The following is a 21564-nucleotide window of genomic DNA, read 5'->3' as shown; positions in this document are numbered from 1 at the left end:
AGAAGCGTGCCTGGTGCTCGTACCCTGTTCCCAGCACAGAGCTCCTAAATCCCCTGCAGTCTCCCAAGTGGCAAGAATGCAAGAACGTCTTTTACTGCTAAGGAGCCCCTTTAGCTCACACCTGAGTTTACGGGGCGGGGCCCCCCCCACGGCCACAGCCCAGGGCTGCTCACCAGGAAGACCATGTGACCGGGGGCAGGGACTTTCAGCTCCCCCCCCACCCATGGCCAAGGAGGGGCGGGGACTGGAGACTGTGCTCCAGAGAGAAGCACCGGGTCAGGGGGCCTCCAGCTGCTGGGAGGGTGGTGGCTGGAGAGGCCTGGAGGTCCACGCCCCGCACCCTGCCCTGTGCCGCTCGCCCACCTGGCTGTCCCTGAGTTGTGTCCTTTGTAACAAACCACAAGGGGTTTCACTCATAATTCCTGAGTTCTGTGAGCCGTTCTAGCCAATTTTCAAACCTGAGGAGGGGGTTGTGGGAATCCCCGATTTACAGCCCGTCAGTCAAAGGCACGGGAGGCTTGGGACGTGCACCTGGCATCTTAGGGGGTGCTGAGCCCTTAACCGAGCAGGCAGCGTCAGAAGGAACTCAACTGCTGGACACCCGGCTCGTGCGGGAGCTGGAGAACTGGTGTGAGAAAAACTCACACGTTTGGTGTCGGAAGTGTGAGCAGAAACAGCTCAGAAGTCAACAAATCTAAATACACTTAGAGGCTGGGAAACAGTGAAGGCAATCTACTACGAGAAACTGACGGGACGTGTGGGGACGTGGCCGGCCATATGAAGAATCCACAGTCACACGCGCTGAGCGTAACGGTGCCCCTCCCCAGGGCTAACGCAAGGGGGCCCCCCTCAGCCATCAGCGGGAGCAGGCAGGGCTCCGAGCCCCAGCTTGGCACTGGGCAAGCGGGGCCGGGCAAGGCTGTGGCACCTGGCCGCTGCATGACCAAGACTGGACCTGGAATCTGACCGCCACCTGGTCCCCACTGTCCCTGGGGCCAGGAAAAAGGTATTTGCCTTTTCTTACAGGCCCCGGGGAAAGGAAGCAAGGAATCAGATCACCTGCTCACCTAAAATAAGACCCCGAGTCCACAGAGCACAGGGCCTGGGGCTGGAAGTCAGACCCTCCCTCCACCTGTGATACCGGTTAACTTGCTGGGAACTAGTGTTCCTGTCTGAGGGCAGCCAGAAAGCCCACTGCTGGGGGCCAGGACCCACTGAAGCTGTGGGGTAGGACCCCAGTCCCTCCCAAGTCATGGGTCCAGCCCCGCAAGCCCACAGCTGGGCCCTTCCAAAGAGCCGCCTCCCAGGGGCTCTGCCACGTGGCGCTTCCACACACGCCTGTCACCTGCTCAGCCTGCCTGCGGGGCTGGGCTCTGGTCCCAGTGTGCAGATAAGGAAATCAGGGTTTCGGGGGGTCAACAGCCTCCCCGAGGGAAACACAGCTCGTTACGAGGTGGAGCCACGGGCACAAGCCCAGGTCAGCTGCCCGCTCCCCCCCACCGCCCTCTCCCCCCGACAGAGCGGCCCGAGGGCCACGGGTACCTCTCTTGGCGGGCTTCTTGCTGTTGCTCAGCTGCCCGCTGACGTCCTGCAGCCGCCTCTCGAGCTCCTTCTTCTTTTCCTGAGCCAACTCCTCCTTCGACTTGGCCGCCTGCTTCTTCCCGCTCGTGGCTGTGGAAGAGCACGGGAGCTGAGGCCACAGGCGGGGGAGGGCGGGCGGCCCCGGGGCGGCCCACACGCACGGAGGCCCCGCCGCACGCGAAGCTCTGCGACTGTCACAGAACCCCTGAGGTGGGACAGACCACCCCCACTGCAGACAGCTGCACAGACGGCGGCACCCCCGGGTGAAGGGCAGAGCCGCGGCTTGAGGCCCTGACCCCCCAGCTCATGGTTTCCCTTCGCCACGGCCCAGTCTGCCACCTGGCGCGCCTGCGCCAGCCCCTCCGAGTCCACAGGCGACTTACCGAGGGTCAAAGGTGCCGTGGCTGCGGGGGGTCACGCCATGCTCCATCCAGGAGAAGGCAGCTTCCCCCTCAGAGCGAGTGAGGACCAAGCAGCCCGAGGGGGCCACACACAGCATCACGTGCACCCTGGGTGTTGCTCCTCAGGGCCGGGCGGCTCCCTTGTTCTCCTGCCACCGTGGGGCCGCCTGGGGCCTCCTGCCCTTCCTCTCACTCCCCGGGACCCACCGACCCAGGCAGCGACTCGTTCCCGTCCAGTGAAGTCATCGACTTCCAGGGTGAGCCTGAGCCAGCGCAATCGTCCGTCCTGGGAGGCCTCTGGACCTCCACCCCAGGCAAAGGGAACTGGTCTGCCCAGGCAGGGAACCATCGACAGGTCGCCTGCAGCCCAGGCCCCAAACGGAGCCTCAAGAAGGCTTGTGGTGAGGGCCTTGGCCAGCATTGGAACGAAGGGGGCTGGGGACCGACCCAGGGGTCCTGCCTGCCTGCTGTGGGGAAGGATGAGGCACACAAGTGCTGCCCACCTGCCCGGGAGCAGGGGAAGAAGGGCTCTGGCTGGGGTGGGGCCGCAGCCGGTCTCAGCTAAGCCCCCGCCCCCAGCTGAGCAGACAGAAGCTGTGTCCTTGCATCCTCAGGGCACAAGGCAGAAGAGGGGCGAGGAGCCTGGCAGCGTGCGACCCACTCCCACTCCCACGCCCGGGGCTGCCTGCCTGTCTGCTCCGGGACTGAAGGGGTGACGGGAGGGGGCGGCAGCAACGCACCCCGTCCCGACGACTTACAGAATGGCTTCCTTTGCTTTTTCTGTAAACAAGACTTGACATATCTCTCCAGTTCCCGCAAAGTGGTGGGTTTTAGAGTCTCAAAGTCAATCTCTATCTCGTCGGGGTTGGAGTCCCTGAGCGAGGGCTCCCGCGACTGGATGATGTGCACTACCCGGCCCAGCTTCTCCCCCGGGAGCCGGTTGATGTCCAGGCTGAGCTGGCGCTTCTCATCGTAGCTCATGGGCAGCCCCTCTTCCTCCTCTTCCGAGTCATAGGAGGCCGACGCCTGCTTGCCGCCCTTCTTCGGCTGTCTGAGGCAGAAGGCAAGGAGCATCATGGCATGGAGCCCCCCGTCCCCATCCCTGGAGCCCCCTACCCCACCCAGCCCCTGCCCCACAACCCCGAGTTCCCTCCCCCGCCCCCCCCCCAGACCCTGACCCCTTGCCCCCTGGCCCTCCTCCTCTGCAGGACCAGGCTCTCTTACCAAGGAGCAGCCCAAAGTGGTACCCCAGACAGAGAAGCCGGGCTACTGCCTGGAGACGCACATACATCTCCAGGGACGCGGAAGACCCTGCTCCAGAGGTCAGAGCAGAGGCTGCTACCGGCCTAGGGAGGCCTTGGCCAGGAAACAAGCATGGTGGTCAGCTCCCCTCAATGCCCCACAGGCATCTCAAGCACGACAGGTCAAACTCGTCTCCGTATTCAAATAACCCAGAAGAAGGCAGGAAGGGGGACAGAGGAATAAACAGCAGGGACAGACAGAAAATAATGGAATGGTAGGTGGAAATCAAATTGTATCCGCTATTACATTAAATATAAATGGCCTAAACACACCAATTAAAAGAAAGGGGTGGTCAGACTGGGTGAGAACCAAGACCCAATTTATATGCTATCTAATCTACACAACCCCCCCCTTTAAATATAACGACAGAGGTAGGTTAAAAGTAAAAAGATGGGGGGAAAATATTCCGTGTAAATACTAATCAAAAGAAAACCGCTGGGCTTCCCTGGTGGCACAGTGGTTGAGAATCTGCCTGCTAATGCAGGGGACACGGGTTCGAGCCCTGGTCTGGGAAGATCCCACATGCCGCGGAGCAACTGGGCCCGTGAGCCACAACTACTGAGCCTGCGCGTCTGGAGCCTGTGCTCCGCAACAAGAGAGGCCACGATAGTGAGAGGCCCGCGCACCGCGATGAAGAGTGGCCCCCGCTTGCCGCAACTAGAGAAAGCCCTCACAGAAACGAAGACCCAACACAGCCAAAAATTAATTAATTAATTAATTTTTTAAAAAAAGACTGAAAAAAAAAAAAGAAAACCGCAATGGCTGTAACAATTTCAGACAAAGTAGACTTCAGAAAAAGGAATGCTATCAGGAAAAAGACGGACACTGTATAACGATAAAAGAGTCAACTGACCATCACAGTCCTACACGTGTGTGCATCTAAAACCAAGCTTCAAAATATTTAAACAAAAGCTGATGGAACTGAAGGGAAATAGGAAAATCTGCAACTTTACTTGCAAAATTCAACGATTCTCTCTTGGTAATTAATAGAACAAATCAGCAGAACAGAGATGATCCCAACACCACCATCAACCAAATTAACTTATTAGTTGACATGTTTTTGTCTGTTTGGGATTTAAAGTTTTTTTTTTTTTTTAATATACATGTATCTGTTCTTTTTCAAATTCTTTTTCTATTTAGGTTATTACAGAATATTGAGCACAGTTCCCCGTGCTCTACTGGAGGTCCTTGTTGGTTATCTGTTTTAAATATAGCAGTGTGTCCGTGTCAACCCCAAACTCCCTCCCCCCCCACCCCCACCCCCACCCCTGTCCCCCTTGGTAACCATAACTTTGTTCTCTAAGTCTGTGAGTCTGTTTCTGTTTTGTAAATAAGTTCATTTGTGTCTTTTTCTTTTTTAGATTTTTTTTTTTTTTTATCTTCTAACTGACGTTTATACAACACTCCACCCAACAGCAGGAGGATACACGTTCTTTTCAAGCATACGTGGCACATTCACCAAGACAGACCGTATTCTGGGCCATAAAATCTTAACAAATTTTAAAATGTTGAAAACATACAACGTATGTTCTCTGACCCTAGAAATCAATAACTGAAAAATATCTGGAAAAATCTCCAAATATCTGTAAACCAAACAACAGACTTCTAAATAATCCATGGCCAAAAAGGAAGCCTGAAGGGAATTAAAAAATATTCTGAACTTAAATGAAATCACAATATATCAAATTTGTGGGGCACATTCAAAGGGACTGAATTCATGGTTAACAACCTTCCAACAGTGAAACTCCAGGCCCAGATGGTTTCACTGGTGAATTCTATCACACATTTAAGAATTAATATACCAAGGCTATAAATCTACCCCAGAAAACAGAAGACAAGGGAACACTTCCCAACTCATTTGAAGGCCAGCATTGTACAGACACCAAAACCAGAGACAGAGACAGAACAGGGAACCTGATTTCTGCCTCCCCCTGCAAAAGGGAGGGAGGGAGGAGAAAACCCCTGACCATTCTCACTGCCCCTCTCGATGGTGCCACTGGCCGCCCAGCTACCAAAGCCCAAGTCCCCAGCTCTGCATGCCCCTCCTCCTACTTCCAGGGACCAAGGCCTGCCCACTCTGCCTCACAAACAGTTCTCAAAGCAACACACCTCCACCCCCATGGCCACACCGGCCTCTCCTGCCTGCGTGACCACAGCAACTCCAGAGGGCATCCTTCCTCCCATTCTTGCCTCTCACTAATCCATCCTCCACACTGGCCAGGATCTGACCACTTTCACTGGAGAATAAACTGCAAACACCTCAACCGAGCCGGCCAATCTCGGCAGCCTAAACCCTCCCCTCTTGCCAACCTGGCCTCTGTTCTTCAGCAGTGCCCACCTTGTCCTCATTCCCATGAGGAACACGTTCCACTGGCCTCTACAGCTTTGTGCCCGCTGTTCCTGATTCTTGGAACCCCATCCGGACCCTCTGTGCAGCTGTCGCCCCCTCCTCCAGGACGCCCTCCTTCCACCCCGCCGGGAGAGGCGCCCGGCCCGGCGTGCCTTCCCACCACCCTCACCTCCCCATGTCGTCCCTGCTCGTCTGCGGCAGGCGTTCCTCGGGCCAGCACGTGGCCAGGGCGGGGGCTGAGTGAAGGCCGTGGGGACCAGGGAGCTCTGTGCCAAGGCGCACCTCCGCCCCCAACCCTCCGCCGACTAGGCCAGCCGGGGATGGGGTGCCAAGGGCCCAAGACACGGCGCCAAGACCCCACCCCGCCCCCCGCCGAAGCAAACTCCCGGGCCCAGACCAGGAAAATGTCCCTGAAGCCTCTAGATGCTGAGGTCTCCAATGCCTGTGGCTGAGGCGGGCCCCGCGGGGAGCTGAGCGCCGCCCTCCGGAGCCCAAACCTTCTGGGCAGAGGTCTCGTTTGGTCCTCACAGTCTTCCCACGAGGTGGGCAAGACGAGGGCCAGCAACCCCCCACCCCATCTCCCCGTAACAGCCCAGGGTCCAGGTCACCGGGACAGAGCCCCGCATCCAGCATCCTCCCGCCACGTGGGTGTCCGGGACGCAGGGCGCCGGAGCCCACCTGCCAGCCACAGTCGTGCTGTTGGCCTTCTTGGCGGGCGCCTTCTTCTGCTGGGCCTGCTTGGCGGGCGGGGCCGCCCTGGCCTTCTTCTCGTCCTCGGACTTGGCCTTGTGCCTCTCCTTGTCCTTGTCCTTCTTCTTCTTCTCCTTCTTCTCCTTCTTCCTCTTTGGCTTGTTCACTGGGGCCTGAGACAGGGCGGCCAGCTGCTCGTGCACAGCCTTCAGCTGGAAGAGACAGGCAGCTGAGCGGGGCTCCCCGGGGCTGGCCCAAGGGGGCCGCGGGCGGGCGGGGCGGGGGGCGGGGGTGCCCGGGAGCTGCCGCCACCGTGCGGGGAGGGGAGCCGGGGAGCCACACACGTCCTGGAGGGCGGCAGAGCCCGTCTGGCCCTCCCCACCCCTGCGACGGCGGGCGAGCCGCTGGGCCTCGGTCTCCCCACCCCAAGTGCAGGGCAGGTGGCACCCGAAGGGCTCGATAAATGGTGCCTCCCGGTTTTCTTGCTAGTTTCTGTTTTCCCGATGAGGGAGACTCTCTAGGGAGAGGTTTAAACGCCTGCGCAGAGGAGACTTTCCACTCGTGGGGCAGCTGCTGGGATGTTACCCGGCGGTTCTGCAGGGTCAAAACGGTCCAGTGCCGGCAGGGGACACTCATCTAGTCCAGCAAGTGGCTGCCAGCGTGCTACGTGCTCTACACGCTTCTCACCTCAGCAGCCCCCCAAGGGGAGTCTCGCGCCGAACGGGCGAGGAAACGGTGCCCCCAGCCTCTAGCAGGTGGACGGGCCAGGACGGCACCAGGCTCGCACACGCCAGCCACGTCGCGTGGCGTGGGAGGGACCCCGGCCCGACAGCTACACCTCAGGGCCATGCTCCCTGCACCGTCATCCCTGACAAGGCTCAGCTCAGACGCCCAGCCCCACCGGGGTGCCGGCAGGGTCACTGTTACTCCACTGTCTCCTCCCTGCTGGAAGCCCCCACCCCCGCCCCCCCAGGAATCCAGCACCTCTTGGTCCCATTTTGCACGTGAGGAGCGCGAAGGGGCGGGGAGGGCCGAGTCACAGGCGGTCAGAGGCCGAGGCAGGACAAGCTCGCTCTGGCAGAGCTGCGGAGCCCGCGCCCGCCCCCAACCAGACAGGCTCGTGGAGCCCCAGGGCTGCGGCTTCTGCAGGAGCCTCCCAGACCCTGCTGGAGCGGAAGGAGGCTCCAGGGCTCCAGGGACGTCCCGACCCAGTCGGGCTCACAGGGCCCCGCGCCTGCAGGCACTGCCAAGGGGGCCCTCGGCGCCGACACCTTCGCCGGGTGCCCTGCCAGCAACACCGCTGCGGAGGACGACTGTGGCTTGGGGTGGGGGTGGGGGGTGACCAGGGCAAACGTCGGGTCAAGGCCCGGCCGGGACTGGGCCCTGGTCCCGCCCCAGCCCCGTCTGAGCCCCCGCGGTCCCCGGCCCGGCCGCGGCCGCTCACCTGCTCCTGCAGCTCCGCCAGCCGCGTGGCCCGTTCCTCCTCCGAGTCCGAGCTGCCTGAGTCCGAGGAGCTCTCCTCGCTGCTGCGGCTGCTCTCCATGCCCTTGCTGACCACAGGGGCCGCGGGCACGGGCAGCGTGGGCGCCTCCACCGGCTCGTCCGGCATCTTGGCAAACCGCATCTCAAACACGTCCTGCGGGACAGCAGGGGCCGCCTGGGTCCTGGACGCCGTGGGCAGCCCCCGGGGAGTCGGGGAGACTGGACCCAGCCTGCCCAGGGCGCTGGGCCGCCCCCACTCCGCCCACCCCGGCTTGCTCTCTGTCCCTCCCTCCGCCCCTCCCTCCCTCCCCAGGCACTGAGCGCGGGTTCAGGGCCAGAGGGCGCAGTCAACGGCCACAGACACAGCCTTTTAGGAGCTGGCACACAAGCTCCTTTATGAGACACCCCACCTCCTGTCGACGGCTTGCAAGTCTTTTCAGCATCCAGGTCCAAGGCTGCCACCTACTGACAGGCAGCGAGAGGGCCTTCCTTTGAGCTCTGACCCTTTTCTGGGGCTCCCCAGCCACTGGATCTGGGAGCCGGTTTCCGCTTTCCCATTTCTTTCCCCTGTGATGTTACTGTAGTATCACATCTCGTTCTGAGTTGGGTCCAAAAGTTGGCTCAAAAGGCAAAAGTCTTGTCCTATCCAAACTGCCAGCTCCCACACAGCCTTGGGAGCACGCTCAACAAAGGTCCCCTCCCGCCAGGTGGCCCAGGTTCATTTCAGACAGGATGAGCGGCCACGAAGGGAGACTTCTCTGCTAGCTCAGACACCTGAAGCCACATACACCTGGTTTACACGCAAAAGATGCAGCCCCACCGACCAGGCGTCCGGCTCCCGTAAGAGCCTACTCTGGGTCCTGGTCCCCCAGAATCTCCTCCTGGGGTAAAGACATCTCAGAGGTACGCTGCTACGCAAGGCCATGACCTGGCCTGCTCTGGGCAAACGGCCCCCCGGCGGGGGTGGGGGTGGGGTCTACATCAGGCTGCTGCAGCGTCAGGCTCTAACCCCACCCAGCTTGACTTGACACAATCAAGAGCCAATTACTGAACAGTCATCAGTAATTAAGATTCCCAACCTCTGTGGCCACACTGCGGAGACCACCTTTTGCCGGAACAGAATCAGAGCCACTGCCCTCGGCCCGTCTGCTGCCAGCACCGCCTGGCTTCCTCGTGGAGCTACTCGCAAGGTTTAAGAGCATCAACAGAGCGACGACAGCGCGCGGCTGCGCAAAAGCCTCTCGGCTTCGTGGTCTTGGTATGAAACCGTGGGTCCTGGTGGCTTCCTCTGGGTGTACTGGGACCCCCAGGACCGCTCTACCACATTCCCCAGTGGGAGCCAGTGCACAGAGGGGGCAGCCCGCAGCAGCCAGGGCCCACAGGCAGGAGGAAGGTAAGGAAGATCGGCAGGACCCAGAGGCCTGGAAGGAGGCTCCTCCTGTGGCCCCGTCCGGGGCCTGGGCGATCAAGGACGCTCCCGAGTTACCGTACCGGGTTTTCAAAAGGGTTCTGAGCAAGGGACTGGGAACGTCTTACAGGACGACATTCTGGGTCCTGTATTTTACAAAAGCAACAGGCTGCGTGATGGCACAGAGAAGTTAAGAACAGACTCGGTGTACCGGCCCGTACAGAAACCCACGGCAGCCCCCGGGCTCTGACAGATAATCACGCACAGGGGTGCGCGCACACTAGCGCACGCTCGCACGCACGCGGCCTGTATGTGAGATCCGTGTGCATGTACGCAAAGTCCCACCACTGAAGGCCAGACTGCGCTTCCCTGCAGGCCCCATGTTTCTCCCACATGCCGTCTGCCTTGTGGTCGGGAAAGCAACAGGCTGCACAAACAGCCGTCTCCCGCTACGACACCCACGGGCCTCACCGGCAGGCTCCTGACAAAGGGCCCCCGGCACACGGTAAAGTGCAGGGGAGCAGGCGTCTGCCTTCTCTCCGTCTCCGCCCTGGCTAGAACACCCGCTGGCCCCCACCTGCTTGCCGCTGCCCACCTGAGCCTGCAGCTCCCAGGAGGCAGACACTGGCCTCTTGGCCACCACGTCCCTAGGGAGCAGGCTCGGGGCCTGGCCGCCACTCGGCCGCCGCTCAGGAGAAACGTGCCCGTGCATGGGGTCCCCAGACACCCCATCCCTCAGCCCCGCACCTCCCCTGGGAGCCGTGCCCTCCCAGACACCCACGTCTTTCCCGGGTGCCTGCCCTGAGCCGCTGATTCCACCTGTGCCCCGGTGGCCCCTCCCCACACAGAGCACCTGGGGTTACCTGCAGCTTCCTGGCCATGGCCACCACCTCGTGGTCGGGGGGGTTGTACTTGTAACAGTTGGAGAACATCAACCGGATGTCGGCTGCAAAGCCCTGTGCGTCTGGGTACTCACGGCTGTCCATCTTCTTCTGTAACACACAAGCCACGGGGCGTGAGGGCACCGCTGTGCCTCGGGACCCTCCGCGTGTCCACCGCCAGCCCGAGACCTCGTCTGGGAGCCCAGGGAGAAGGTGGAGGGGTGGCCCCGAGGGCTTGGAGGGGAGGGTCCAGGACCCCACAGAGAGGCTGACGCTCAGGGAGAAAGAAAAAGGTGCTCCCAAAAGTCCCAGCTCCCGCAACCAAAGTTCCCAGCTCTACGTTTTGGCTAACTTTTCACACGCCGATATCCCTGTTGTCAGGAGCTCCGGTGGGGAGCAAGCAACTTCTGGCGAAAAGTCGCTCTCTACCAGTTTAGGGGGCTACTCAGTTCTCAGAATGAGACATTTAATTTTCTCCCCTGAGAATCCAGGTGCTGTTAAGCTAGCCTGCTTCACAGAGCACCAGGTGGTCCCACTGCCCCGCCGGGAGCACAGGATGACTGGCTCTGCCGGTGGGGACAGAAGTGCAGCCAGCCAGGGACCACAGTGTGGCAGCTAAGATCGGGGCAGACGGGGCAACGGCTCTCGAGGGAGAGAGCTCCCCATGCCTGGATGGGTTCACATAGATAAGAGCTCATCAGTCAGGGACCTCGTGTCGGGGGTATGAGGTGCCCGCTCATCCTGGGGGCCATGCTCTGCTGCAGTAGGACATTGTGGGCCGGAGCCTAACCACCTACCTCGCCGGCACCTAGACTAACAAAGTCCTGGCCTCGATGGAGGGGTTGGTGGTGGTCAGACTCCAGGACCTGCAGCCTCTATAGCCTAGGACACACCGTCCTCCTCTGCCCCCCCCGCCCCCGGAGAGCTTCCAACAGCACTGGGGCTGCCTGGCTCCAGCCCTCTGCACAGCCTCCGCAGTATGGGGTAGCTCAGCCAGGAAGGAGAAATGGGCACCCGAGACCCTCTCAACTTCTGCAAGATTCTCAGACTCCAGCCCTAATTTGACAGCCGGCCACTTTCCTGGTGCATCTGGGAGCCCAAGTACCACTGCCCCACTGTCAAAACCTGCTTGGAAAGAGCCAGCCTGAGCCAGGAGCTAATCCAGAAAGATGTAACCAAACCATTAGCTGGAAACATCTCTGGAAAGGGTGGCAACGACACCAGAGGTTAGGCCTTCTCTCCACCCGCCTCTGCTTTGCTTGGATTTTTGATCCTCTGCTCATATCTTACTCATACAAATTAAAAGAAAAAATCAGTCAAAGAAAAATAGCTGACACTCCTGGGCTCCCAGTAGGGGCAGGGCCACTGCAGCACTGAGCGTGTCCAAGAAAGCCGGAGCCCTGCCCTCGCAGTTAGGAGGAGGATCAGAGAAGGTGAGGAAGCTGCTCGGTCACCCAGCCCAGCCAGGCCCGCCTGACGCAGCCAGTTCCCCGGGAACCACTGCCCTAGATGGCCAGGTCTGTCCTGTCCCTTGGCGGGGAGGAAGACTTCCATTAAGGAGAGTCTGCCCCAGACAGGTACACGAGTTAGTGTCCAGGTACACGAGGCAGAATGACAGCCCAGCGGCTCAGGGCCCAGACCCCATCGGTGCAAAGAAACCACCTGCCCCTTTTGTGGGGTTACCTTTCCAGGTAACGGTCCAACGGCCAGGGACGTTCCTCAGACCGTCAGAGACCGATCCAGACCGAGGAAGGGCAGCTGTGCTGGGGCCCAAGCCCGACGGGGGCTCAGGAACCCCTCCTGCACGCACTCAGGGAAGACCCCAGGTCTCCTGCCCTCGAGGCTGCCGCTGCCAGCCGGGGAATTTTTTCCATCTCTGCCTGGCCCAGACCTGCTCTCCTCTGCTTGTACACAACTGACCTGACCCGGAGGAAAACCCACAAAAGCCAAGGGGGAAGCCCCCAGTGCAGGAAGACCCTGCTGCGGGAAGCGGGAGGCCAGGGCTCCTGGTCTCAGCTCCATCACCTCCCCCTCCAGCGCCCACTTCTGTCCAGGGAGGGGCTGGGCCACGGGAAGGGGCCTCCTTGCCTAACGTTACAAAGACCTACAAACACGCCAGGAAGAAAATGAACGAGATGACGAAACCGGCTCAAGAGAAATAGATGACGAGGAAGATGCCGGTTCAGTGAGCGTAGGGCAGAGCACACCTTCCTCCCTGACCCTGCCAGACCCATGCCAGGGCCCCGGGCCAGCCCTGAGGCCCCGCTTGCTGCTGGAGGGCAGGCCAAGGGAGCCGGGCAATGCCCCAAGCCTGCTGAGTTGCCCCCGGGCCGGCACAAGACATCAGCACCACTACAGCCCCGCAGGACGTCAGGCCGCCCTGCAGATGCCAGGGGCCGCCCAGACAGGGGAAGAGGGCCCGGCTGGCTCACCACCCACGAACCTTGACGGTGCTCAGGTCCATCGGGTGCTTGATGATGTCGTGGTAGTCGTGCAGCTCCAGGGCCTCGGCGTCCACCGGCTTGTAGAAGGGCCAGGCGTAGGCTGCGTGCTTCTTGGACAGCATCTCCTTGAGGATGCTGTCGCAGTGCCGCAGGTGCTCCGAGAGCCGGCCCTTCTTGCCCGCGTGCTGGGGCACCTCGCCGTCCTCCAGGTCCTTCTTGGGCGGCTTGATGGGGCGGCCCCCGCTCTCCCGCCGTGCCACCACCTTGGCCTGCTTGGGGTCCGACAGCGGTGGGGGCGACTCGCTGCGGCTGGCGGTGATGGCGGACGTCGTGGGCGTGGTAGTGTCTGCTTTCCGCTTCACGCCCTTCTTCTGTGACAGCAAAACAACAGTGAGCCCCGGGATCCGGGATCAGAACCGCTGCGGTGGCGCCCCTGGAGCGCGGACCAGCTGCCAGGCACCGAGCGAAGCAAAAGACATGCATGGCCGCGGCCATCCTCCCGGGGCCCCGCGCCACGCAGGACCCCGAGGCTCAGAGGGGCCACGTTGCCGGCCCGAGGTCACACAGCTGGCAGTGGTGAGGCTGGACTAAGAACCTACCCCCGGGCCGTCCCTGAGCCCCGCCCAAGCCCCCAGGCCCTGCGCGGTCACGGTGGGCGCTCACTGCTCACCACCTCCAGCGAGTGAGATGCAGCACGCAGCCCGCCCCGCGCCCGGCGGTTGGGCGGCGGCTCAGGGACTCGCACAACGGAGGTGGCACCGTGACTGGGACCATCACCAAGTGGGGCTGGGGCTTGGGGACAGCAGGGACGAGAGGACCCCCGCTGGTCAAAGGCCAGAGGGGCGTCCCAGACGCGGGCCTCAAAGCTGGCGCTCCCAGGACAGTGGCAGCCACAGGACGAGGGGGTCGGGAGGAGCATGCGGGGGGTGGGGGGGCGGGGGCAGCGGCCCAGCCGGGAAACACAAGCAGCAGCACGAGGTTTGGGACCAAGGACTCCGGGCGGTAAGTGCCTGGGCAGGGATGGACTTGACCCTGAGGGCAGCAGACGTCACAGAGCTACTTCCCGCCGGGGGAGGAAACACTGAAATGACCAACGAGCACTTGGTGGGCGTGTCCAGTGCGTGAGAGCGTGTCTCGTGCCTGGGTGGCCAGGGTCGCTGTGACCCCGAGGCCAGCCCAGGGGGCTCCCCTCCCCTCAGCTCGGGCGGGCGGAGCAGCCCCTGGGAGTCACGTGCACCCGGGCCGCCGGCCTCACGGGGGTCTGCTGTCTGAGCGCCACCAAAGTCGCCGCCCCAGCCAAGCCGCTGCCCCCAGGCTGGCGGGCACGAGCCACCCACCCACACACACTTCACGGGCGCCCACGGAGGCCAAGCACGTGCCACGGGGCCCGGGGGCTCATTGGGCCGTGGCAGACGGGACATGCTCCAAGACAGCCGGGCGCTGAGTGAGGCGGCCGGGCCAGGCGCCGCCCGAGTACAGGCAGTGAAGGCCACGGGGGAGAGGAAAGCGACGGAGATGGCATTTTACCTTGGGGGAGCCATTTAACCCCTCTGAGCGCCTGCTTCCTCATCTGTAAGATGGGGGAAATACTGCCTGCCCCAGAGGGTCGCTCGCTGTGAGGGTCAAATCGGAGAAGACGATACACATCAGTGGCCGGCACGGGGGCCTGCTCAGAGCAGGGACTCAGCCGTCCTCGCTGGCCCCGGATCTCGCGGGGAGCACCCGCTCCGAGCCCAGGCCCGGCCGAGGAAAGCCCCCAGGGAGCCGGGGGAGGGACGTGCGCTCACACTGGGGGGGGCGGGGGGGGGGGCGCGAGGAGCAGGTGGAGGCCGCCACCGCCCTCCCCACGCCAAGGCAATCCGAGCGCAAGCGCGGGCGGGGAGGGCCGGGGTCCCCCTCCTTCCTGCACCCCCCACCTCGGCCCACGCACTGCAAAGGCCGGCGAAGCTGGGGTTCAAGCGCAGCCGCCCTCACCAGCTGTGTGACCTGCCGCTCCGAGCCTCGGGCTCCTTGTCCGTGTCAGGAACCGCGGCCCACCTCACGGGCGTGGCGGGGGAGGGGACCCGTCCAAAGTCACATACGCCCAACGCCCGACGAGTGGTCGGTGCCAGGGAAAAGCGGCGGAGCGCCCTCCTGCCCGCCCCACACCTGCCTGCGTCCAGGACGCCCCGGGGGAAGCTCACCTTGACAACGGGCGGCGTGGGAGGGACCACGGGGATGATGGGCGTCGCGGGAGGGGGCGGGGCAGCAGCCGGGGGGACAGGGGCCGACGTGACGTTTGCAGTGATGGTTGGCACAGGGGTGGCAGCGATGACGGGCGTCTGGGAGACCGTGGGGGGGACACTCTGGAAGGGGGTTGCCGGGGAGACAGAGGACACGGCCGCCACTTGCTGCGTACCTTGAGGACAAAGGAAAGGAGGCTGAACTGACCCGGCTCTACCAGCGATGCTTCTGGACGCTGCCGGGACCATCCCCTCCAGCCAGAGCCCGCCGGGTGCCAGCAGAGCCCCTCCTGCCGAGACCCTGGCCCTCATCATGGCTGCCTCCGTGGTCTGAATGAGTGAGCCAGGACAAGGTGCACAGCCCGGTAGGAAGAGCCAGGGGGTTGACTCGGGTTCCACAGGCAACCAGCCTCAGCCCCGTCTGTAAGTGTGGAACACCCTGGCCTCTCTGGAGGGCTGGGTCGCCCAGAAGCTCACCGTCGGGATCCACCTCTGTTCCACGTTCCCGGACCAGGTGAGGTCACCCACACCCGGGCTCCCCGTGCTGACCCTGACCCCCACCGCTCCCTGACAGGTCACAGAGAACACAAAGCACGCTGAAGAGGCAGATTCCTCGGAGGGGACAAAGGGACAGTATGGCTTCCAGAAGCGGTGTCCTCAGAGCTGGGGGGTGGCGGGGTGGGAGAGGGGCAGCGCGGGGACACAGCAGGAGCACGACCCCTGCCCGGACCAAGGCTCCAAGGCAGGCGGCAGCACGGTCACCAGGCCTGCAGGCCGCACACACAGCAGAGGCCCGGCTCCCGGAGCTCTGATCATCACTGACCCAACTTGCAGATGGGAAAACTGAGCCCAGAGGGACCCTCAGAAGATACGCTGTCATCGGCACCCTGTCCGCCTGCCAGAGGTGGAGAGAAGGACTGCACGATCCACCCCTTTACCTGCACTCTGGGTTCCAGAAGCTGGTTTCCGGCCTTTGCCCTTTGGAGCAGGGGGTAATAACTCAACTTCCTCCTGGGGCATCTGGGCCACTTTCTGGAGAAAAATTTTCTCTAAGGCTTGGGCCATGAGCACTATGTCATCTGTGGGCTGAAGACACAGGAGAAGCAAGGTTACCCGCTAGAAAGGAGCCGTGTGTCTGCAGCAGACAAACACATGGTGGTTGCTCAAGAAAAAACATTTATTTAGAAAGCTGTGAAGGGATGTGGCGGGGCAGGAGGGAGGCAAAAAGAATATATTTTAACGTGGACACTCTTGGAAGAATTAAAAAAACACAAAGGATAAAAACCACCCTTTATCCCAGCACACGAAGGAAAAAAGGTCCAAGCGTGTGGACGTTTTAAAGCGTTTGGTATACATCGACGCCCTCTGAAAAGGCTGTTCTAATGTTCCCTCCTTCGAGCAGGGGACGGGGCGGTGGAGGGGGGGGAGGGCGGTCCACACACAAGGCGACCGCTCAAACGCGTGGCCTGTGGGACCCGCACAAGGGGATCGCGGCCAGACAAGGGCTGAGTGCGAGGCTGGGACGCACCCTGGGCCTGTCTGAGAGCTGCTGCAAAGCGCCCAGCCCGGCGGGCACCGGCCAACCCCAAGCTGGCCCTCCACCCCAGGCCTCCCCGGGCCGGGGGCAGCTCACAGGGGCGTGTAGGGCCCACGCCACACCGTCTTCTTACCTTGTTATAAATATAACAATTTGTAAACATGGTGTTGAAGTCCTGCATACATTCACTCGCGCTCCAATAATAATTATTCTCCAGTCTCTTCTTAATAGTCCCCATATCCATGGGGTTTTTTATTATCTTATGATAATCCTAAGAAAGAGATTTTCAGCAGTGTTACTGTTGGATTCAAATTCATGACGACTTTCACGATCCCCAAGCACAGAGATCGTGCAGGAGACAGTCTTCTCAGGGAGCTGGGTACTGGGGCTGGACCCAAGTTTCTGTTCACCTGAAGGCAGGTGGGTGTGAGGTCTGGGGCGAGCGCTCGGCCAGCATAATCCCTGCCAAGCCTCTGGCCTGAGCAGGGTTCTGTGTGGGCGCACAGACCCGCAGGGCTGGGGCAGAGCCCAGAGCTGTTCTAGGCTCCGGAGGCGGGGCTGAGCCCCCTCCCCAGATTCCAAACTTCACCTGGGGGCCCGCAGTGCCCGGGGGCCAAGCTGGCCCAGGACCCAGGCCGCCAAGTGCTAGCCCAGGGCTTCCCCTCACAGGACTCAGGGGCTCTCTATTCGGGTCCAAAAGAGAAAGCCGTCGGATGGTCAGGTCAGCACCGGGCATGCAGCTGGGGCGCTATCCCTGGGAAAGTGGGCCGCACCCCTCTCGAGCACAGGGTTTCAGGTGTGGACGCGTCATTCCGCAGGACAGTGCCGGGCACAGGATGAAGACACAGGTGAGCCTCTAGCCCCATCGCCGGCTCCCCCTCCATCCACCCACAGGCCACGGGTTCTCCCTGCTTCCTGCACCCGGGCGGCCGCCCTCCATTCCCCCACTCGCCTAAGTATCCCCTCTGCTCCTCGGTCATTGTGGGTCCTGAGCTGTGCCTGGCTTATCAGGACCAGCCGCCTCCAGGCACCATCTCTGCCAAGGCCAGGGGGGCCGTCCTCCCAGGAGTCGGGGCCGCGGAGGGGCAGGGGCGGCGGGTAGGGGGCCACTCACGGGCAGGTTCAGCTTGATGGCGTCCACGGGCTGGTAGAAGGGCCAAGCGAACTGGTGTTTCCAGAGCGTCTTCACCACCACGTTCTGCATGTACTGCAGCTGGTTGGTCTTGCGGCCGGGCTTGGCGGGGTTGGAGACCTCTGGCGGGGGCGGGTTCACGGGGCCCGGGACCGCCGGGATCCCCGCGGGGGTGACCGTCGTCGTGGTGGACATCCTCCGGCTGCTCGCTCACTGGCCGTCACGGCAGCAGCAGCTCGGCAAGGCCCTGGCTTCCGCTGTGCTCCCCGCCGAGGTGCGACATCCCATGTCTGGGCCCAGTCAGGCAGCACCTGCGGGGGAGGAGGGACGGCAGGGAATGGCCGGTCACCCCAGGCCCCGCGGCCTCGCCCGGGTCCCCGAGCACAGCCGTGCGGTCATGTGAGGCCACGTCGGTGCACTCCCCCCGGTCAGGCCAACCCTCACCTGTCAGAGAACCGCTCTCCCACTGCTGCCCTCAGGCTGGGGCAGGGAGAGACACAGGTGACGGGACAGAATGCCAGCAGGTGCCACCTGGGTAGGCGGGGAGGCGGGCCGTCCAGGTGGGGGCCACTGTTGGCTCGCTGCCCCCCAGCCGCCTGCCTGCGGGGGACTGACTCTACACTGTTCTTGACCGTGGCAACTTTTTAAGGAATGATCCACACGTAGAGAGCTACGACGTGGACCCAATGGCCGAGCCAGGCCGGCAGAACGTGCGTGGAACCACGCGTGGCACACAGGGCCAGGGCCCTTTGAGTGAGGCCACCGATGGAGGTTCTAATGTAACCATGAGAACGGGCTCTGGTTTGTGATGGTGGCTGGGCTGTGACACGGCCGGCCCTCGGCCAATCGGGGGGTGGGGTGGGGGGTGGGAGAAGGCGATGGGAGCCTGCAGCCTCAGCGAGTGAGGGGCTGCAGGACCACACCCCGACTCTCGGAATGTTCTCTGAGTGTGGAGCTGGGAAGGAAGCAGCCGCCGCTGCCCCACATGTGTCACCAGGAGACCGACTATACCAAGAAAAATGTTGTGCAGTAAAGGGTGAACGGGCCGCCCCCAGTATCAAAACCCCACCACGTCTTGGGAGGAAGTCGGTGGCCCCAATGTCACTTGAGGACGCAGAACGCGCTGGGGGCTGCATACGAAATCTGGACCCGGGCGGCATCTGTGCACGCTGCTACCCCGTAGGTGTTTATGTGCACCTGTCACGGATTGAGCCGGGTTGGGCTGGGTGGCAGGGCCCGCCCGGGGGCCAGCCTTCGGGGAGGACAGAGCAGTGCGTGTCGGCCGCTGGAAGCATGCCCTCTACGACTTGCAAAAGCAGATTGTTAAAACTTGGGAGAGTTTTCGAGCTGGCTGACAGCCGTCCTGCCGGCAGCCTGCTCTGCCACGTGGGCGTGTTTACACCACGGTCATCAGCACGAAGTACAGACCAGGGCCCCCCCCCCCGTGCCGGCTTGTTAAATAAACCCCAGCCAGTGCCTCCTCAGCGCCCCCCGACCAAGAGGGAAGAGGACTCAAAACGGACGTCGGGCATATCTCGCCCACCGAGCAAACCTGCCCCGCTCGCCCGCCCTGCCTTGGAGGAATGCTCTGGAACACCCCTAGGGGCCCCACCTGCCCGCCATCCTGGGGGCCTGCAGCTCCTCTCCTCCACGCTCTCCCCAGGCGAGCGGGCGCCTCTCACGCACCCCCATCTCGCCAACCCGGGGCAGCGCCCTGGCCCCGCAGGGCAGCTCCGTAGGGAGGGCGGCCGTGCCTGCCGGGCTGGTGGCACTGAGGCTGCAACGCACCACCAGACGGAAAGGCGCCTAAGTTCTCACCCTTGACACCTCGCCGCCCCACCCCCAGCAGGTCTGACCCCGTCTGGCCCAGCAGCGCCGCCTCCTGCTGGGGACTCTGCGAACCTCCCACTGGCCTGCCCGCCCCTCGATGGCGTGCCCTACACGGGGCTCCTGTCCAAACCAGCACTCCTGTCCCGCTCTGGCCAGTGACTCGTCTCCCTGTCCTGGCTGCTGTGGCCACGCAGGCCCGCACCCTCCTTCTCCTCCTCTGGCTCCTCTGCCCCAACGCCACCACCTGCCAGGGGCTCCCGGACCCTCCCGGACCCTGGGCAGCTCAGGGGTGCAGAGCAGATGCCGGGGCCAGGCTCCTGTTCGCGATCCCAGCTCTGCCCTTCGCCAGCCATGGGATCTGGTCCCCCTGTGTCCCCACAGGGCTCTGTGAGACTAAAGGGATCCAACACAGAGCACTCAGGTCTGTGCTGCACGCATACCAATCGCCGCACGGTCCTGCCGTGACGGCTGCGGCGGCTCCCTACGTGGGGGGACCCGGGATCCGTGAGGGAAGGATGCACCCTGTTCCTGCCAGCCCCCCACCCTGGGCCTAGATGCCGGCCCGGTGCACTGCGGGCCGCCAGATATGGGGCGGGTGGGCAGGTGCCCAGTACCCGGCGCCGCTGCTGCACGGTCCAGGGAGCAGGGAACGGGCGGGACACAGCACACCGGCCTCCTCCGAGCACAGGGACAGACGGACACAGCTCTCTGCAGGGACGTGCTGGGGCTGCCGTCAGGACCCTCGGCCTGGGCTCTGCCGGGCCTCCCTCTTCTGACCGATGACCAACTACCCCACAGCCGCGGCTGAGCAGGAAGCCGGCCCCCGCGGCAAACGCCGGACACACCCCCATCGTGGGGTGAGCACCCAGGGGCTGCGAGGCAGAGCCGGGGGCTCCCAGGCTACGTGGCTAAGCTCTGAGCCCAGGGCCTGGCCCGGCACACGCCCACCGAATGCCAGCGTTCACCCCAGGCCACAGGGAGTCCCGAGGTGTGGAAACACTTGGGACCCCAGCAGGGTCTGTGAGGTCTAGAGGGGACACGTGCACAAGGTGCTGGATGCCCCACGGCCTGGGGGACGGCACGCGGCAATGGGACCTCCCCCTCTCTGCGAACAGGAATGTTGCCCCCAGCACCTCCACTGGAACGAGGCGGGGGGGCCCCCCATGCACTCAGAACCCTGCAGGAACGTGCGGATGACCGCGGGGGTCGTGGTGTCCCCCGTCAGGTGGTGCCACACAGCAGCCCCCACGGTGGAGGCAGGCGCCTGGCTTGTCCTCTGTCCCCAGCAGCCTGGGCACCAGCTCGACAGGGAGGAAGGACGGGCAGCTAGAGCGTGAGAGGTTGGGGGGCACCCCCCTCCCCAAGCCCCTTCCATCCCAGGAGCCAGGACCCACCTCCTGGGAAGGGCTGCGTGGCTGGGGAGGAGACTGGCAAGGGACAGCCGGGGCGCTTGGGCATGACCCTCTCCGGTGGGACATACAATCGCACAGGTCGCCCCGCGCTGTCCCCTCTGGGGTGGCAGGTGGAGTGAAGCGGCCACGCAGCTCCCTGCTGGGGCACAGCCTTCACTCCTTCACACGGAGCCCAGACCTCAGGGCCGGCATGTCCGGGGCAAGCGGAGCCACAGTGAGAGCCTGGCCTTGCCTCTCCCGCAATCCCACAGACCCGGCAGCGACCCCGAGGAAACCAGACCCCGGCTGAGCATGGACGGGAATGCAGAAGGCCACACGCCGCCTCGCGACGTTCCCACGAGGGGCAGGAAGATGACGGAGGTCCCCAGCACTCAGGACCTCACACCCACAGCATACGGTCCCCAAGGCTGCTTTCTCCCTTTCTGTTTGCGTTTCTGAACCGGTGGATTTTTTTTTTCTTTTTAAGAACGTGTTACTTTTGTAAAAAGAAAAAAGTGTAAAGGGATTTCTCTTTTGGAAAAATGCACAAACGTGGCCAAGCATCTCAGAGCTCGTTTCCCTTCCTCTGGGGTCTGGGGACACGGCCCCGGAGTCTGGGGACCGGCCAGGCAGCCCCGTGTGCTCCGTCCAGGGGAAATCCGGGGGCCGCAATGACCCCGAAGTCTTGGCTCGCCCTCGGCAGGGGCACCAGTGGGAGGCGCGGTCGGCCACCCCCGCGTCGCCCGGAAGGCCGAGAAATCCCCCCAGCGCCCACCTGTCGGGGCAGCAGAGGGACGAGGGTGGGTGCCAAGGGTGCCGCCCATGCTCCCCGCCGCCAGCAGCTGTGCTGTCCGTCAGCCTCCCGGTCTGGGCGGGGGTCAGCGCCACATGCTGAGACCGGAAGGCACAGGCT

At 62.9% G+C, this 21564-nt stretch overlaps 1 protein-coding gene across 2 annotated transcripts in view; it reads right to left on the bottom strand.

Annotated features, from left to right (window-relative positions):
* BRD3 (bromodomain containing 3) overlaps positions 1-21564 on the bottom strand; it is a 35736-nt gene that overhangs the window by 3467 nt on the left and 10705 nt on the right. For both annotated transcript variants that reach the window (XM_059925988.1, XM_059925989.1), the window contains exons 2-11: positions 17413-17741; positions 16432-16569; positions 15700-15847; positions 14723-14937; positions 12539-12910; positions 10078-10206; positions 7769-7960; positions 6313-6536; positions 2741-3033; positions 1543-1671 (exon numbers count right to left, since the gene is read on the bottom strand). In XM_059925988.1, the coding sequence (XP_059781971.1) occupies positions 1543-1671; positions 2741-3033; positions 6313-6536; positions 7769-7960; positions 10078-10206; positions 12539-12910; positions 14723-14937; positions 15700-15847; positions 16432-16569; positions 17413-17625 (2053 nt within the window). In that variant the 5' untranslated portion in view covers positions 17626-17741. The remainder of the gene's footprint in view (positions 1-1542; positions 1672-2740; positions 3034-6312; positions 6537-7768; positions 7961-10077; positions 10207-12538; positions 12911-14722; positions 14938-15699; positions 15848-16431; positions 16570-17412; positions 17742-21564) is intronic.

The sequence above is a fragment of the Balaenoptera ricei genome, chromosome 6 (genome assembly GCF_028023285.1).
Source record: "Balaenoptera ricei isolate mBalRic1 chromosome 6, mBalRic1.hap2, whole genome shotgun sequence".
Lineage (NCBI taxonomy): Eukaryota > Metazoa > Chordata > Mammalia > Artiodactyla > Balaenopteridae > Balaenoptera > Balaenoptera ricei.
This window is presented reverse-complemented; position numbering and strand designations above follow the sequence as displayed.